The 20,087-nt window shown below is 45.7% G+C and overlaps 1 protein-coding gene across 7 annotated transcripts in view; it reads left to right on the forward strand.

Moving 5' to 3' along the window:
• LOC106581811 (protein TANC1) overlaps positions 1-20,087 on the forward strand; it is a 188,425-nt gene that overhangs the window by 133,652 nt on the left and 34,686 nt on the right. For all 7 annotated transcript variants that reach the window (XM_014164166.2, XM_014164169.2, XM_045704457.1 and 4 more), the window contains 4 exons: positions 8,858-8,980; positions 10,866-11,150; positions 12,146-12,303; positions 17,723-17,954. In XM_014164166.2, coding sequence (XP_014019641.2) covers positions 8,858-8,980; positions 10,866-11,150; positions 12,146-12,303; positions 17,723-17,954 — 798 coding nt within the window. The remainder of the gene's footprint in view (positions 1-8,857; positions 8,981-10,865; positions 11,151-12,145; positions 12,304-17,722; positions 17,955-20,087) is intronic.

Genomic DNA, 20,087 nt, shown 5'->3' on the forward strand with positions numbered 1-20,087 from the left:
CACTGTTTGCTCATTAAGCTGTGGCTAACTGGCTAGGTACAGGTCCATACCAATACACCACCTGTCTGAGTGAGAATACAGAACCCAAAATCTTACTAATTTCACCAAACCACCAAATGTATTTGCTCGGAAAATCAATGGCCATTTTGCAGTTTTCCCAGGGCATAGCAGGACACAGTAGACCCACCACGAACTCACAAATATACTTTGTCCAAAACACAGACATACTAAGAACTACAATATGAGAGTAGTTTTAACACTATCCTCCTCTGCAGATTGTTTCGTCTGACCCTGCTGGAAGACTGGACTTTTGACATGGGGATATTTGCCTATTTGTGCACATTTTTGATTGACTCATAAGCCATGGAATAAATCCTTAATTGTATTATCTCCCAGCAGGACATGTCTGTAAAGCTGCTTTCTCCTCCGTTCATTCTGCATAGCAAAACAATTGCATATATACACTGAGTGTACAAAACATTAAGGGAGTTGCACCCCCTTTTTCCCTCAGAACAGCCTCAATTAGTCGGGCATGGACTCTACAAGGTGTCAAAAGCGTCAAATGCTTCCCAAAGCTGTGTCAAGTTGGCTGGTAGTGGATCTCTACTCTGAATAGCCCGTTCCATCTCATCCCACAGATGCTCAATTGGATTGAGATTTGGTGACTGGGCAAGCCACTGCAGTAAGCTGAATTCACTGTCATGTTCGTGGAACCATTCCTGGACAATCCTAGTCTTGTGGCATGGGGCATTATCCTGCTGAAAAAAACTATTGTCAGATGGATACACTGCTGCCGTGAAGGGATACACCTGATTGGCAATGATGTTCAGATATCCTGTGGCATTCAAACGTTGCTCCACTTTTATTAAGGGGCCCAATGTGTGCAATGAAAACACAGCCCACAACATCACACCACCACAGCCAGCCGGCAATGTTGACACGCGGCATGATGGATGCATGTGCTCATGTGGCTTTCTCCACACTCTAGTCCTCCCATCAGTGTGAAACAGCAGGAACCAGGATTCATCAGACCAGGCAATGGTTTTCCAATTCTCCAGTGTTTTCCTTCCTTAGCCCACTGCAACTGCTGTTTCTTCTTTTTTGTAAGGTCGTCAGCTGCCATACCCCATTCGTGTCAAGGTACGACGACTTGTGCATTTTTTGATGGGTCTTTGTGCACCAATGTTGTACTGGACTGTCATTTGGTCTGTTGCTCTGGACAATTTGTGTCGGCCCCATTTTTGATACACAGAGGAAACTGTTGAGCGTGAAAAACCCAGCAGCGTTGCCGTTCTTGACACACTCAAACCGGTGCGCCTGGCATCTACTACCATACCCCATTCAAAGACACTTAAATATTTTGCCATTCACCCTCTGAATGGCACACATACACAATCCATGTCTCAATTGTCTCAAGGCTTAAAAAGCCTCCTCCTCTTCATCTACACTGATTGAAGTGGATTTAACAGGTGACATCAATAAGGGATCGTAGCTTTCACCTGGATTCACCTGGTCAGTCTATGACATGGAAAGAGCTGGTTTTCATAATGCTTTGTACACTCAGTGTATATTTATATAGTCACAGTGCCTCCACTAGAATGTAGCAATGGGTTTCATCCTAAATAGCAGTGCGTCCCAAATGGCATCTTATTCCCTGTATAGTACACTACTTTGACCAGGGTTCATAGGGAATACGGTGCCATTTGAGACGTGCACTTTGAGTTATTAACCCCCCTAGAGTCGAGGTCTGCACCCCGCGGAAATTGAATTAGCATAATACAAAAAGACGTGCACTTTGAGTTATTAACCCCCCTAGAGTCGAGGTCTGCACCCCGCGGAAATCGAATTAGCATAATACAAAAATCTAAGATATGTTTTTTTGTGTGCATTGGATGCGTCTCAATCCACCGCATCCGCTGATGCGCACTTCCGCATCTGTGGTGAAAGGTGACAGAGGGGTGTTTGTCACACCATGAGACATCCCGAAATCGGTCTCCTCACAAAATCATCTGCAGTGTCCGAACAGTTTGGGCTACACACTAATATGGAAAGGTGAGACTCTCACGAACCAGTACGCAGTGAAGACATTTTGAGATGATGGTCACATTAGTCATTCCACCCGGACAGACAAACAGTGGTTCCTAGAGGAGCTTCCTCAGAGATGGCTCTCTCCTAGCCCAACCCATACCCTATCACAGGCACCACCAGCTTCAAACAGGATTGGCTGTGACACAGGCTCTGTAACGGAAAACGAAATATGTAAATGTTATTACTGCATGTAAAGTGATGGCTGTGGAGAGTAGAATTCTAAATGAGAACGGAGAGTGTGAGGAATGGAAGGAATGGAAGGAATGGAGGGAGGGAGGACGGTAGGGTCTCTGTGAAGCTGTAAGAGATCGTCTACCCTCTGATACCCCTCTCTGATGTGTGGGGATTAGTGATGTGGGAAAAAATTACTATTTTAGACAATATTATATATGGCTAGGTAGCATTAGCTGGCGCTAGTCGGCTGTATCTTTGCCAAAACTCCTATTGTTTTCTCTCCATGTTTATTTTTAAATAGTGAGCCAACATGTTTTCAGTACTTTTATTTCCCTGACTGATCAAAACAGGTTTTTATTATGGCTCTCTCTTGTCTCTCTGCAGCAGACATACTGTATAGTGAACAGTATGTTTGGACCATCAAAATAATTGCAATATAATCGCAGTATTAAATCGCAATACATATAGAATCGTGAGAATCACAATACGTATGGAATCTGCACCTAAGTATCGTGATACTGTCGTATCGTGAGGTCCCTGGCAATACCCAGCCCTAGTGAGGATACAGAGTAGAAGTCTGCCTTGGCTCTATATTGTCAACTCTTAAGATTTGGCTGAAGTCCAATTTCACAAAGCCATGGTATGTTAAGGCAGATGTCTCCTTCATCCAGTGCAGATTCGGGGCATTTCGGGACAAGAATTCAGCTCAAAGCCTTCTACATTCTTTGTTACTCTCAAATATTTAAGAATACTATTTCCAGTCATCAGTTAATAAGACATTCAGTGTGGCTTAGGGAGTCAAAGGCTACATTAAGACTGGCCACAGGAAGTCCATGGTTCCGAGACCTCCTGATGGTGGAGATTTCTCCAGACAGTGAAATGGCATTAAGGTGGATGGCTGTGGAATGTATCGGCCATAGCATATACCCAGGCGGCACTCCACTGCACCTGGGCACAGGTTGAGTGGTGTATTGCTTTGGCATTGCCCACGCAGGCATTTGTACCATTGTGGTTCACAGTCGTTTGCCAGGTGCCAGTCTGCTGCCCTACTCGGGATTCCTTTGTGTTAGGGTTTCTTGCTGAGTCTAGGTGATTGGTCCATTGTACCTGGCAGATGTCCGCTGCCTAGCTGCCCTGCCCCTCCTGAGCAGAAGTGGGCATCATTGACGGCCATTGTTCCAACATCTTGTTACCATGGATCCTTCTGCATTGGAGAATAGTGTGTTGAATACCTTAAAGGAAAATGCAAAATGCATCATACCGGCTGTATTTCTGTATTTTGAAAGTTATGTATCTTGAAAACTTGATTGCTGACATGCAAAACATTTTGGGACTATGTCAACAAGGGACTAATGAAACAAACAGCAAAAGATACTGTAGATTTTGGGTGGACTTTTCCTTTAAGGTTCCTGGGGCCCACAGAACTGATGACTAGAGGTCACACAGCTGTGTCCCATCTCTTCGACTGATGTCATCTCTCAGTGGTCCCCAGACGTTCCGCAGGTTTGCTTATGTTATAGAGTCATTACATCAAATCATAAAGTTTTGTGTTTTAACCACTGGTGTATGTGGTGATAAATTAGAGCTGGCTTAACTGGTTTTATCTGCTTTTATGTTTTGTCTACTGGCGTATGGATTTTATGAGATGATTCATTGGTATGCTTATATTGTCAAGTTTCCCATTCGCTGATTGAGAGTGTGTATGTGGAGTCTCACTGTTCCCTGAAGACTCCTCCGCTCACTTCTTCTCTAATGTTGATGGTTCACGTGGAGTCCATGTTGTCACCTCCGACCATATCTGGACATTGACTGGCTCAGTTTGGCTCGGTACACCCCGAATTGAATTAGCTAGAACTGACTGTACTACATATCAGGAATATGTCTGATATATCCTTGGCTCCCGAGTGGCGCAGCGGTCTAAGGCACTGCATCTCAGTGCTAGAGGCGTCACTACAGACACCCTGGTTTGAATCCAGGCTGCATAACAACCGGCTGTGATTGGGAGTCCCATAGGCTGTCATTGTAAATAGAATTTGTTCTTAACTGACTTGCCTAGTTAAATAAAGGTTCAAATAAAATACATATCCTGATCCTCAATTTCCTCCATTTTATTTCTGTGATTGTTCATTATTTCTTATAGCATTGATATTGAGTTGAGTCCTTCCATATATGTTGTTTGCCTGTATTGCCTGGCCAGCATTATTGGCAATGCAGGTACTGTACTGCAGGGCTCCAGTGAAATTGTGCTCTGGTCTGCTTTACAGCTCTTCTGTATTCTGCTATGTGGTCTGCAGTGTGTGCTCCCTGTGCCACACTAACAGGTTAGATCAAAGCACAGTCGATGCCCACTAGTGGAGCAACGTACTCCTCGTATATTCCTTCATGTCGTAGTGTGATAAATAAAAGGGTTTGTGTTCGCTAACAAAATAACAGAGAAAACCATGTGTTATGCAAGATGTTGCGTTCTCCTCATCTTTTTCTTCGTCATATTCTGTTTTTTTTCGTCTGTATTATGATCCAACAAGCAAATTGCTCGCCAGCCAGCGACAACCAGCAAGGAATCGAACGTAATCTGTTTACTTGGTTACGCGTCAAAACCTTTGTGTAAGACACTTCTATTCCATTTTCCACTTACTCAATTCCAGCTCTGGGCCTATTTGTGTGGCGGGTCAGAGAGGGATTTGAGGTGGCAGTCTGGGAGATGCCAGAAATCTTCTGGAGGCATTAAGCCTATACAAGAGCCCACTAAATAACAATGGGGCGCGTCCCAATTGGCACCCTATTCCCCCCTATATAGTGCGCTACTTTTGAAAAGACCCCTGTGGCACCCTGTTCCCTAAATAGTGCACCACTTTTGAGAACAGGGTTGCCATTTGGGAAATAGCAAGTACTGGGGGCTGGTGCACGGGTGCAGGCAAAGTGACGCTCCCAGCAGCAGAGCAGTTCAGATCAGCCCCCCTCCTGCTCCAACCCAGGAGACAGAGAATTGAGGGATGTAAAGGGCAGAACCGTTTTCATCAGAATGGACACATCCTGACACATCTGTGGAGCTTCAAAGCTCCTCCCGACACACAGACCTCAAGGTATCATACTCATACACGCTGTCACATCAACCAGGACGGATCTGCTGTCGGAAAAGGAAGAGGAGAGAAACAGAGAGGTTAACGCAGATTGAGGGCGAGAGAGAGAATGAGAGGGAGAACGAGAAGCAGGGAGCGAGAGAGCCTTTTGGCACCCTGGGGAAGAGTTGGGGCTTGAAACATATGTGGAAAACAAGGAAGAGGACTTCAGAGCAGAAGTATTCTTCTTTTACACTAGAGAGGATTTCCAGTTTTGTGTTGAGGGAAATGGTGCCGGCTGCGAGGAGCTCTGTTACAGGTGAAAATCAAAGAGCATGAAACGGCTCAATGCATCTGCGAGACATCCCAACCACCACTCTGAAACAAGTTACACTGGCTCGTGAATTGTCTTCTTTGGTTTTAGCACTAACAAACAACGGTATATGTCTGCTTCAAAATATCTTTATTATGGCTTTGGTAGATTATACAGGGATACTGATTTTAAATGGGCCTAGTATGGTAGAGAGAGGGGGAAGAGAGAGAGGTAGAGGGGAGAGAGAGAAGGATCTCACTGCAGTCCACTAATGTCAGCAGGGGGCATGACTGATGCGCTAGAGCTGGAACGCAGCACGGACATCACTCCCCTCTCTCCCTCCGTCTCTTCTCCTGTCCCCCTCCCTCCTGCCATCTCTCCCTCTTCTCTCCCTTACATCATTCTCCCTCTCGGCTTGTCACTACCCCTTCCTGCTCTCCTCCTGTGCCCTGCTCTCCGTTCTCTCTCTTTCCTTTCTCTCTCTCTCTGTCTCTATCGCTCGCTCTCTCTCCATACACCTCACCCCCCTCTTCCTTTCACTCTCTCTCTGTGAAAGCAGAACAGGGAGGATCATTGATTAATTCCACTGCGAGTCCGGCTGCCCGGTGCAAACTGTAATCCGCCACGTTGGAGGGGAGCAGCTCTCACCGTATTCCCACCTTTCATTTATCCCCTGCTTTATTCACCCTCTTTTCCTCCTGCGCTTGCCAAAAATCCATGTGGGTGGGGGGGACAATCTTGTAAAGCACCCGCATTTATTTTGCGCGGAGCGCTGCTAATGCTGTGGATGCTGTGAGAGAGGGAGAGGGAGAGAGAGCGGTGCTTGTGGACTGCCAAGCGCAGTCACCAGTTGAATGCGGCCAGTGTGCCTGGACATGGATGGGTGCGCTGGGGCAGAAGATTCACTTGGGTACGCTGATGAGTGTCCAGCCCACTGGGGAGAATAATTCTGTGGAGCTTTTCCACAAAGGGCCTCCGCCCTGCCTGCCTCTCAGCCTGCCTGCCTGCTACCTGCCGGGAATGAGGAGGAGTGTTTTTAAATACCTGCCGCTGTCCTGCCCAGCTCTCTGGCTCTGCTGCCGCTGACTGACTGTAAGTAGCTACTTCAACTTCTTGTGTGGTGATACCAGGGGGACCCACTGCCCAGCACCAGCAGGTTGGCAGTTGGGAGAATTGAACTCGAGAGCAACGAGCGGTTTAACATTTTGGCTGCATTGTGTGAAGTGATCTCTCATGTTGAATAAGAGTAAGGCTCTCATTTATTCTAATTTCGAGGCCAAAATGAAATTCACATCAACAGGTTGATAGTTGGGTAGACTGACAATGAGGTCTTTTTTCCATAAATGTTTCTATTGATGCATGCTGCCTTGCCTGCTCTGTTGTCACCAGCTGGCTCTCTAATTAGGAGAACATTCCTCAGAGTAAGTTGGGGAGGAGAGTCCCTCACTGTCCTGTCTGTCCTCCCGGCTCAGCTGATGCTAATGGAGTAGAGAGTGAGAGATAAGGGCTTTGATTTTTCCTGTTGAAGGCACAATCTTGAATTGGTACATCCATTTAGCTGTTTACCCAAAAAGTGGCAGAGTGATGGAGTTGCTGTTGTTCAAATCCCAGACAGCACCTGTTCGTCAATCTAATTAACATGACAAAGACAAAATCCGTCTGTTTAAGGTAGAGATACCTGGATTTTTTGCATGGGCTGCATCTCAAACCACCGCGTCTGCCTATGTCGGCCCTCCAAATCTGACAGAGCTACTTTGTCTGTAGCGTCCGAACGGTTTGGCCTACTAACTAATATGACCACTCTATGGAAAGATGAGACTCACGGACACAATGTTGTTCTCTGTTTTGCTCTTCGACCCCCACAAGTGTCACGGGACCCGTCTGAAGGTAACCCGGTAACAGTTAAGAAAATTCATGGAATTATGGTAGTTTTGTGCAAATAAATACATATATTTCCTGTGCTTTCTTATCTCCTAGATATAGGACAGACACTTCAAAACCTTATTCCTTATGATACATTTTTTTTGTGTCTGTTTTGCCATTTATGAATGTGTTACTCAATGCGTTTCTATGAGCTATAGTAGTGAAGGCCAAATACAATATTTTATCTTTTTGATACCTACAGGGGTCCTAAAATTCTCAATCAAATAGCTAAATGATCCATGGTATGACTATCTTAAAACAATTCTATATGTTAGGCTTAGACTTTTAGGGGTTAAACAGGACGCCGGCTTGAGGATAGCCGGGTCTCCATGGTGATTTCATTGTTGCCTGGAACACCGGAGACCTTGTTTCACGTTGGCTGTCTCCGTATGTGGGTTTCATAGACCGAGGATGGTAGGTAGAGATGGAGGACGAGTTCTGTACAGCGAACTGCTAGTGTTTGTTATCACTTCTAGTTCTGATAATGACAGGTATTGTTTGTAGTCATTCTTCCTTCATGGCGCATGTTCTCTGGGTCTAGGTGCTGTCTGTGAGTTCTCTCTGTAATGTTGTTGCTGTAGCCTACTGTATGTTTTCAGGCAGTAATCCCTGTAGTAAGGCTGGCTTTAGTTAGTAAATGTGTTTGTTGGCGCTGTGTGCAGTCCTTCCTGACCTTTGTATCAGGGCTGTTTCTCAATTCCCTATGTAAGTGCACTCCTTTTGACCAGGGCCCTGGTCAAAAGGAGTGCACTTCACATGGAATATGGTCCATTTGGGACGGATACTGGTTGTGTTTAGGTTGTTACTAGCTCTGTTTGTACTCCAGCACACAGGAGTGTCAATGGGGCAGACCACTCCTCTCTCTGGATCGTCAGCTGTCAGGTTGAATCAGGCTGGGGTAATGGGGGATTTTAGGGGGGATAGGGGATTGTTGCTCCTCTCTTCTTCTCTCCTGTCAGCTGTACTTTACCTGGCTGCCCAATGCCAAATCCACACCACCTCCAGGGAACTGTCAATGACAGGGTCCACCGTTCCCTTTCCTCTGCCTGAAATCCTGCCATCGAGATGTCAGCCTGGATCTGTGTCTCCCATCTGATACATGTCCTACTCCTCTTTTCTCTCTCAGCGTATTAAGGACAAGCCCTGGATTTCCCCAGTGACATGTTTTCCATGATTGGTTTTAGCTTGTGATCCAGGAACTGTTCATGGCCATTTGTCTGATTTTGTCCAATCATGAAGGCTCGTTGTCTTTTTCATATCCCACACATTATCTCATCGTTTTCTCTCTCTTTCTCTGCAGCCACCAGTTCGACCAAGCTGGAAGACCTGAGCTATCTTGATGAACAACGTAATACTCCTCTGCGGACGTCCATTCGGCTGCCCTGGCATAACACAGGTGGGAGGGCACCACAGGACTCTAAAGGTATGCTTCATATCTACCACTCTAACAGCATGGGCACTGTACACCAAGGTTGCATCCCAAATCACACCTTATTCCCTGTATAGTTTGGGGCGGCAGGTAGCCTAGTGGTTAGAGCGTTGGACTAGTAACCAAAAGGTTGCAAGATTGAATCCCCGAGCTGACATGGTAAAAATCTGTCGTTCTGCCCCTGGACAAGGCATTTAACCCACTGTTCCTAGGCCATTATTGAAAATAAGAATTTGTTCTTAAATGACTTGCCTGGTTAAATAAATAGTTCACAACTTTTGACCAGAGCCCTTTGTAGTGCACGATATAGGGAATAGGGTACAGTAACTAGCTACTAAGAACATAGAACAAGGGCCACTGTAGTGCACACCAAACATATAAAAGAAACATAGGGGAAAATGTAAATCTATTCCATAGAATGCAGAAAAGCATATCCTGTGTTTCCTAATGGCTACAACATAATGGTACACCCACAATATCCTTTCATCGACTAGGCCTGTCCTTAGAGCAGCTATTGAAACAGCAGCTATTCCGTTGGCACCGTACACATTACTCTTTTATATTATCCTGGTATAAATCCCAGTCTTGGCTGACTGAAATACCACAGAGTTAATATTTGATCACGACATGAATAATGTAATATTACATCATTAAATGCTCGCAAAACTATTTAACCCTCTTTTAAAAACCCTTCTGTTTTCACTGCCGCTGTCAGTATAGAGTTGTTAGTATTATGTAAAATGTCCCCGTGGACAGAAAGTTGTGCAACAGTCCACATTTATGAACATTATGTGTTTGGCTTTCCAGACACTTTAAGCAGTCTAATGGAGAAAAAAAAGAAAATAAATTGCAAACCTTTGCCATCCGCCTACATGATTGCCAATGGCTGTTTGAATGCAGTTGAGTAACTTCTCCAACTAAACCTCTATTCTCAGAGTACATCGCTCAGTAGACAGAGGGGACTGGCTGTGGTCAGGTACTGCGGCTAGTACTGATGTTTCTCTCTCATGCAGCCGAGGTGTGTGTGCGGGGCAGAGAAATAATCAGCGCTGAAGTTAGCTGCCCTGTTGAAGATCACTCACAAATGGGCCAAGCCAATGGAGCTGGCTGTACATAGCTCATACTGAGAGAGGAATAGAGAGAGAGAGAGAGAGAGAGAGATCGTAGAGAGAGATGGCAATGATGAAGAGAGAGTCGGGGGGGGGGGGTGGGGAGAGCTGCAGAGGAAAAATAGCCCACTCTGTTTCTCTAGCTGTGTGGTGGACACGGACTGCAGCCCAGGCATCTCCCCTCCTCCCCCTCAACAGCCCTGAGTAGAATGTTTGGCCTGCAGCAGGTGTTTATCGCCAGGCTGACATGCAGCACTTATCAGACTACGACCAGCGTAGACAGACAGACAGACAGACAGACAGTGTTTTGTGGTTCTGATTAACTGACATGTCAGAGCCAGAGATATTTATATTCCTCAAATGGTGTGAGAGTGAGACACACAAAGACGGTTCAGAGGAAATTCCAGGAGAAAAATATATTGATTATCGTGGATGGTGTTAGGGCTCGGGCTCCACATTCTGAGCGTGAGTGTCAGTCTCGCAATCCACAGCAATGTTGAACATTGCTTCATATTGCATCATTTCAGAGGAAAGAAATGAAAAGGTATGGTCAACAGCGCAGGTGTAAACAGTGTTTCATGTGGAGACGTTCCCTAATCAGTGCCAAAAACAGTTTCAAGGCTTGTCTTTACACCAGAAACCTGTCTTTTTACTTTTTAGCCTAGCTGCTTTTCAGCACCCGTGTAAATGTACCATGCATTATATATGAACTATTTTCTTATGAACCCTCACTGAATAAATGTTTGTCTGTTTTATTTGGTTTCCTCCAGCCCGCTTTGCTCCCTACAAGCCGGTGGACATCATGCTCAAGCCGCTGCTGTTCGAGGTGCCCAGCATCACCACAGACTCAGTGTTCGTGGGCCGCGATTGGCTCTTCCAGCAGCTGGAGGACGTGCTGAAGGGTGGCGGCGAGGCCGGAGAGAGCCGTGGCGCCGTGGTCATAGGCAATGTGGGCTTCGGCAAGACGGCTATCATCTCCCGGCTGGTGGCGCTCAGCTGTCACGGCGGCCGCATGCGGCAGATCGCCTCCAACAGCCCCAGCGCATCGCCCAAAAGTACGAAGTAACCCCTAGTTACATCCCGAATGGCACCCTATTCCCTATATAGTGCACATCTTTTGAATAGACCCCTATATGCCCTGGTCTAAGATAGTACACTATATAGGGAATAGGGTGGGACCCTAACATGAGAATAAAGTGGTAGTGTTGGCAAGGACAACAGGATTTGAGGCACATCATCCAGTCACAATATTCATCCCTCATGGCACCCTATAGGGCTCTGGTCAAAAGTAGTGCACTATATAGGGAATAGGGTGCCATGTGGGATGCATCCACAGTCACACACTGCCTTGACAGTTAGAACCATTATTTTTTGGGTGGTCTATAAGGAGATTGGACTGTGGGCTGATATAATGTGCAGTTAAATCCATCAACATGTACAGTAGTGACAGAGGATCATCCTCTATCAAATGTTCAGGACCTCTTCTGACAGGAAGTAACTATCGTTGGTTTAGACTAATGGTGAACTTACTAAATGAAATGAGAGTTTGACTGTGTGATAATAGGTTGCTTCTTGTGTAAATATTTTCTGTCTGGATTTTAATGATTTGTAATGACTACTGTTTCTGAACACAAGAAGGGCACAGCCTTGGTTGCACTGATGTCGTTGAAATGCTATCACGAGTTTTGACGTTCTAACACTGTATGCTACGCGTAAGTCTTCCACACATTCTCGCAAGGTTATTCTGTACGAATGAGAATATATAATCATTGTGAGAATCAGAAATGTATTGATTTGTCAAACAATGACAAGTTATGGGTCTGCGTCCCAAATAGCACCCAAATCACTGCGTCCCAAATAGCACCCAAATCCCTATATACGTAGTGCACTACTTTTTACGGGAGCCCTAGGGCGCTGGTCAAAAGTAGTGCACTATAAATGGAATAGGTTGCCATTTGGGATGCGGGCCATGGTTGCACCTGAACCAGCAGTAGAGTTCACAGTGAGTCTTCCTGTTGATGGCTCCTGATTCCCTCTCTCTTCCTTCCAGGTGGTGGGGACACCCAGAGCACAGACCTCCCCCTCAGCCAGCCGCCCCAGCCCACCCCGCCCCCCAGCGCCACCAACACCCTGAGGAACAACAGCTGTCCCGGCACCCCAGAGATCCAGAGACGCAAGGAGGAGGCCGTCAAACGGCTGGCCACCAAGGTACTGGAAGTTCACCTGGCCAGATCACAGCTCATATCCCAACCCAACCTTTGGGAATGTTGTTGCTGTGACTTTGTCAGTGTCCCAAATCACAGAGAGAGCTTTGATCAAAAGTAACACTATATAGAGAATAAGGTGCTATTTGTGACACTCCCTTTGAGATTAGAAGGGAACTTCTATTTTTTTTTTTTAAGTTGGTCTTTTGTTGGCATGGAAATGTGTTTATTACACATGACGGCTTTTGAGCATTGTCTCATTTCACCGGTCAGGTTCAAGGAAGACATTATGTTACTGTGAAGTGTATCTTTGTGCTCAGAATAGCAAGAATTTGATGAGTGTCCAAGGTCCCAAGAGCTCCCATTCACTTTCACTAATGAAGTACTGCAGAGGCAAGTATTCCCTTCTCTCTCAGTCTACTTCCCCTGTCCTTCATTTCATCCCTCCATCCACCAGCTGAGGTTTAGGGAGGGAGGCTGTTGGGGCCTCCCTGACTCTCGTCCTTTCATATCCAGGCTGTGTTTCCGTTAGTCATTATCAGGGTTTTAACCAAAAACATAATTCTGCATGTGGCACTCAGTTGATTTATGTTTGTGTACATTCATTTATTTTTATATGAAGCGAGTGAATAATAAAAATGTCCCTGGGGTCCTGGATGTTTATGAAAGACAATCACAGAGTCCCCATTAAATAAATTCTCACATCACGGGCCAGTTTGATTTGCAGCGAGCCCTGGGCTTAGTTAAATAACCATTCCTCTTAACTCCCCCTCAACGAACGGACATCATAGTCCCGTGTAGCTCAGTTGGTAGAGCATGGTGTTTGTAATGCCAGGGTTGTGGGTTTGATTCCCACGGGGGACCAGTATGGAAAAAATGTATGAAATGTATGCATTCACTACTGTAAGTTGCTCTGGATAAGAGTGTCTGCTAAATGACTAAAATGTAAATGTAAAATGATATCCAACATGAAGTCGCTCAGGCCCAGCTGTCAGCTTGGCGGTTCCAAGACAATGGAGAGAGAGAGAGTGAGAAGCTCACTGTGTGTCCGTAACATGTTGTGGTTGCCTGGGACACTCTTCTGTCATTCACAGAGAGAGGCACGACTCCCCTAGGACTCGTCTCTGGTTGACGTCCCAAATGGTGTCCTATTCCCAATATAGTGCACTCCTTTGGGCCCTGGTATAAAGTAGTGCACTATAAAGGGAATAGGGTGCCATTTGGAACACAAACATCCTCGGCGTTGCCAGGGCAACATGTTAGCAGTGTGGTCAAAAAGACGTCAGGTATGGTAAATTGCCCAAATCGGAAGGCTGTGGCTCACCGTTCACAACATGGAGATAGCAGCTTCCTACAATCTGAGCTGACTGTCAATGCAGAATGGCTTATTTATGGGTTTATTTATTCCACCACAATGTATGTATATTATGGCTTGGCTGTGCAACTTGTTGTTATTTGTGTAGTTCAATAAGTAGCCTATTCTTTACGGTTAAAATATTAACAGTGTTTTCAGTATCACCATCCATTTACACATAGTAGCCTAACAAAGTGGATCTGCTCAGGTATAAATTGCCTCTGAGGTACCCTGCTGAGTTTAAAGCGTGATTACAGCTTATATATTCACCACCTAATTGTTCCAATTCACAGAGTTCCCCTTCCCGCAGCTTTTTAAATATCCATCTGTCATTTCGCATATTATTTTATAGCCTCATATTTATTCCCTTCCGTCTATGAGAAGAAAGCTGCGCCACTATCCAGCTTGCAGCTTAGCATGCCATTTGCAAACATTACTGTGGGACTTTTAGAAATACTTAATGGGCGACTGCACTTCCTGATTTGGCCTTGTTTTTCATCAATGCTCATTAAGAAATGCTAGCGGCCATCACAGAAAGGAAACGAGAGTTGTCTTGGGGGTGTGGTTTGATGTGGGTGTTTCTTGGGTGTGTCTTTGCCGTTCAATCGCAACAAACAAGGACAGTAGCTAGCCAGTTCGAATTGAAACATTATTGAACGCAAGCATGACTGAAACATTCCAAGGCATTTCATTCACCCTTGTCCCTAACGCTGTTACATCATATAAAGGGTTCTGAAGTCTTATGGAAAATAGCTTCAGAGGGGCCTGCTTTCTTTCTCCATGTTATGACTGTGAAGTTATTTCAACAACACGTGTTTTAAACATCCCTCGACATCATAAAGACCTTCCACTTCTGCCCTGGATGGATCGGATCAGTGCTGCACTAACATGGGATAGTATAGCCATGAGATGACAACAGCAAGTCATCGCCATTGAGAGTACATGTGCCTGGCAACCTCTACGAGCCACGCGCCACTGAAGCACATCTGAGCGTATTTCAACTCTGTGAATCTCTCATGCCAGTTATGCACTAAACTGCTTTCAATGCTAACTCTCAAAGGGGTTCTCTACCTGTGGTGTAGTTACTGCCGCGCTACGCTGCGTCTTGAGTCATCACGGCTAAATAAAAAGGAGATGCCTCTCTTCAAAGTCACCCTGTTATCCAGGGCACTCACTTATGCGTCTGCAAAGTACAGTATTTGGTAGGCTTTTGCAGTTGCAATAAGGCACCGGTATCGCTTGATTCACTTATATGTGCACAATCACACTTGAAGGTTTTGTCTCTGAATTTGAAATGAATGACATTCAGTTACGACTCTGGAAACGTTCAGTTGTACTGCGGAGAATCACCTGGAAAGATGTGACAAACACCAGATGTTCATGTCTCTTTGATGAGGTAGAGTGGCCTGCATAAGGTGGAATATGGTCCACACCTGGGAGACATTGTACCTCACTGTTCCTGAATCCTCCCTCTCAGAGTAGCTGTACAGTGAAACTGCTTCTTGTTAGCAAGCTGCTGTCTCCTCTCTTTCCTTCTGATCCATCCCCGACAATGGACATCTGCTTCCGTCTGTGTCAGAAGACAACACCGCTCGCCCAGTGTCTTAACTGCATTGTCTCTCTCACAGCCGCACGCTATATGGATAGCGAGGTTCTCTCCGATACAGCTCTCTATTGTTCCAAAATGATTTGTCGTAGCCTCTCGTTTCACTTCATTGTATCAATGTTTTCACGCATTCAACTCTTTATTAGAACCGATCTCAGTCCTCTCTAAAATGAACTCTGAACTTTATTAACATGTAAATAAGATTGGTAACAGAATAAAAAGCAGAAGAATAACTGCAGATTAAATCATTCTGTAATTACTGCTATAATTATCTCCACCTTTAAGAGGTTGAAGGGATTTTGTACCATATGCTGTGATTCTCACCAAATATGTTGTTGTCTTCACACACTACTCAAACCCCACAATTGAAAAACAGCTGATGAATCTCTCTTCGCCTATGAATCACATATTGCAAACAAATAATCTGAGCTAAAAACTAAAACACATATTTTGGAATTGATGTGCATTCTTGACAATCGCTAATCAATATCCAATCATCTTCTCTGTTTTGTGGCACCAATGAGAGGGTTTACGGCAGGGGAAACGGTGTTGTAGTAGTCTGGTGTGTGGTGCAGAAATAATGACAGGCGAACCTGGGGAGCTTTGTGTTCACATTGCCATTAAAAAGGGAACCAAACCGTGGAATTCAAGTGAACCGAACTCAGACCACCTCTCGAGGTTCGTTTTGGGGGCTGTCTTGGCAGCAGAGATGGTAGCAGTATTTTGGCAATGGTCGACGCTTCTGCCTCTTTATTATTATGCCCAGTGAAAAAATGCCCCTCCCCCCGAGTTGTTGTTGGACAAAGCCATCTCTAGTAACCTAGTCTGTCCAAACAGGAAAAAAACACTATCAAGCAGACGATCCAATAATACATTATTGGAAATTAAGAAGGCAGCAGCCGTAATGGAGGCGGCCAGGCCAGCGCCTCAAGGTCCTCTTTCCCTCGTCCTGGGCTCCAATCGTGTGCCAACTTCCTCTGCCATTTGGAACTCAGTGACAGAGATCATCCTGGGTTTTAGTGCACTACTTTGCTACAGCTAAAGTGCTTATTCTTGATTTATAGTTTGGCTAGGGTTATATTTCTCCCATTGCAAATGAGACCGTTTTCAGACGTCACAGTGGCACGATTTACTCGACGGTCAGGTCCAAGACATTTGTGTGGACATATTTAGAATCTATTTCTCATCTGATAGTGAATGTGCGGTTCTGAGACTGGTGTTCTGGGCCAACTGTCTCTCTGACCTCTCGGGGACGTCTACGTCATTGTGCCTGGGGACAGGCTGCAGGGCTGCAGTTCCTTTCTGCAGTAGACCCATGCAGAGGTAGGGTTGCTATGTGGTGAGCTAAGGTGCGGTAGTAACTAGCCAGTCACCTGCTCCTCCTGTCCTGCTGTACCTGTAAAGTGTGTCAGCTCCTCCAGGTTTGACTGTAATTAGGACACAGAGAAAGAGTCACAGATCCCCAGGGTCCCACCGCCCCCTGTCCAAATCAGATGTCCGTGTCCGTGAGCACAGCAGAACCTGTTCAGCACAAGGCACAGGCAGCACATGGAGCTCCACCTAGGGCCCAGTGTTTTGGGGAGGTTAGTGGAGGTTGTTGAGCTTTGCTTCAGCCTGTTGATCATCAGACCCTCTATCTGAGTAGGGGATGACACCTGGGTCCTATTAATTAGCGCACAACGTGGCAAAACATTTCGCATCCGAAAATTAAAACGTTTATTGTTGGACAATTCAAGTAGGCTTGCCCCGTTTCGGCCCGTTGTCTTCCGTTTTGTTCCTATTGAATACGCCCTGCTTAGGTGGGTTAGAGTGGGTTATGTGTGTCTGGTTTAGAGTCAGCCAATTAAATCCCTTACAAAAAAAGATTGCCTTTTTGAAACTGCAGTAAAAGTGTAGTAACTGAAGTCGCATGTGGTATTTTGGATGAAGTAATTGCAGAATAACTGCAGTTACACTGAACAATTATTGTAATAAAAAAAATTGTGTTATTTTGGAAGCAGTATTTGCAGCATACTGCAGTTAGACTGCAATTTAACTGCAGTTATACTGCATTGTAGTACAGTTAAACTGCAGTCTGACTGTAATCTTTTTTCGTAAGGGTTGCATCTGAAGGACATGCCTTCTAGTCCCAGCTTTGGTTTCAGACTAACAAATAGCATTTTGGCTTCTGTATATTCACCTCCAAATTCGATTGTATAATGGCAGCAGTGGAATGAGGTCAGGGACAGCTTAGTCGCTATACCGAGCTGCTGTATTGCATCAAATGCCTTGTAGTCAACAAGCCTATTGGCTTTACAAGGACTTTGAGGTCACACAGCCACATTTTTACAGACTTAAACCAAGAACAATATAAGCTACTCACAGTTGACACTATAGTATGGTTTTGTAAAACAGCAAAGGTCTCTTACATTTTAAGCCACTAAAGTTGCTAAACAATTGTTCCCTCTCTTTTCTCCCGTCCAGGTGGTTGCGTATCACTACTGCCAGGCTGACAACACCTACACCTGCCTGGTGCCAGAGTTTGTGCACAGTATCGCCGCCCTGCTGTGCAGAGCACCCCAGCTCACCGCCTACAGAGAACTGCTGCTGAAGGAACCCCATCTACAGAGCATGCTCAGTCTGCGCTCCTGTGTCCAGGACCCTATGGCAGCCTTCCGCAGGGGCGTGCTGGAACCGCTGGCCAACCTCCGCAAGGGTACGAAGCTAAGCTAGTTACACCTAGGTTCATTCATATCTGACCGTCTCACTGTCACTGGTGTTCATGGTCCAAAAGGGACTCCCAATGTTATAACCTAGGCGTTCAGTGGCTCAGAGTTTCTAGCAAGTGTATTCTAAATAACTGAACCATAGGTTTGCTCAGATTTCCAGTCCAGACTGTGTAGAGAGAGACAGATACTGATCGTTCCAAGGTGCCCTTCGGTCTCGTAAAAAAAATCACAGACGGGCTACCTATGGTCACTCCAGAGACCGTTTACTGTGTTTTTCACTTCGTCCAACTAGCTGAGATGAATGAGGGTTCCATTTCTTCCACAAAGGAACTGAAATGGGTTAAGCTCTGGCCTTACTGAGGGAGAAAAGTCTGCAGGGACATTGTTAATTGCTTAGCGTAGCCACTCTGTGTTTGCTCTGACATGGCATTGATTTTAATTGATGTTACGCTAAATGGTTAGTGGTACATTGTTATTGTCGTCATGGCAGAACAATACAGCGTCTCTAAGGAAGCCTGCGTCTCGTGACTATTGTACACTACATGACCAAAAGTATGTGGACACCTGTTCGTCGAACAACTCATTCCAACATCATGGGCATTAATATGGAGTTGGTCCTCCCCTTGCTGCTATAACACCCTCCTTCTGGGAAGGCTTTCCGCTAGATGATGGAACGTTGCTGCGAGGACTTGCTTCCATTCAGCCACAAGAGCATTAGTGATGTTGGGCGTTTGGGCCTGGCTGAGTGCTCACAGACCCAGACTATTATTCCTCCTCCACCAAACTTTACAGTTGGCACTATGCATTCAGGCAGGTAGCGCTCTCCTGGCTTCCGCCGAACCCCGAATTGTCCGTCGGACTACCAGATGGTGAAGTGTGATTCAACACTCCAGAGAACACGTTTCCACTGCTCCAGAGTCCAATGGCGGCAAGCTTTACACCACTCCAGCCGACGCTTGACATTGTGCATGGTGATCTTAGGCATGTGTGTGGCTGCTCAGCCGTGGAAACCCATTTCATGAAGCTTCCGTTGAACAGTTCTTGTGCTGACCTTGCTTCCAGTGGCTTCAGCACTCATTGGTCCCGTTCTGTGAGCTTGTGTGGCCTACCACTTCACGGCTGAGCCGTTGTTGCTCTTAGACGTTTCCACTTCACAATAACAGCACTTATAGTTGACTTGTTGGAAAGGTGGACTCCTATGACGGTGCTACGTTGAAAGTCACTGAGCTCTTCAGTAAGGCCAGTCTACTGCCAATGTTTGTCTATGGAGATTGCATAGCTGTGTGCTCATACACCTGTCAGCAACGGGTGTGGCTTAAATAGCCTGAATCCAGTAATTTGAAGGTGTGTCCACATACTTTTGTATATATAGTGTATCTCTCCAAGGCAGGCAGGCAGGCAGGCAGGCAGGCTATAGATAACTATCTCAAGGTAATCATGGTCCGTTCTGCACACACACACGACCCACCAGTTTCCCCGTGCTCGTGCTCTATGCTGAATCAATATGTTATTGCAGGAGCCTAAACAGCCAATATAGATAAATCCAGTGTTTGTATGATGGAAATGGAAAAGAATTGGAATCAATGTGCAGGGCACAGAGCAGAGAAGTGGGCAGACAAGGCATGCAGCAGCTCTCCTGTGATGTTAGGGTGGACCGTGATGGACCCTCCCCCCCATGCCGCCCCCCCTCATGACTCCCACCGTTCCTTATCGAAATGAATGGCCTGTTCGATTGGCCTGGTCGCTTGGGCTTGATAAGGGAGAAAAAACGTGTTGATTTGTCCACTCCGTCAAAACGAGAAACCTGCATCGGCGCTTTACACAGCCATATTAGAAAGGACTTAGCCAGCTCTAGGCTTGAGGCTTTGCAAAAATAAAGAAAAAGTTCTGGTTCTGATTGCCAGGAATATATTTTACAGAATAAAGTTTTAGGGCGGGGTTTGGTTGGTGCAAATCTGATTTGACATTCCAACTGGGAGAGGAGTTGAGATCTCCACATTTTTCTGTGTTTCTGATCATCAATATAGAAGCTGGAGGAACCCCTGAAAGGCTGTGTTCCAAATGGCACCCTATTTCCTACACTCTTAGAAAAAAGTGTTCCAAAATGGTTCTTCGGCTGT

This window comes from Salmo salar, chromosome ssa21 (assembly GCF_905237065.1).
Source record: "Salmo salar chromosome ssa21, Ssal_v3.1, whole genome shotgun sequence".
Taxonomy (NCBI): Eukaryota; Metazoa; Chordata; class Actinopteri; order Salmoniformes; family Salmonidae; genus Salmo; species Salmo salar.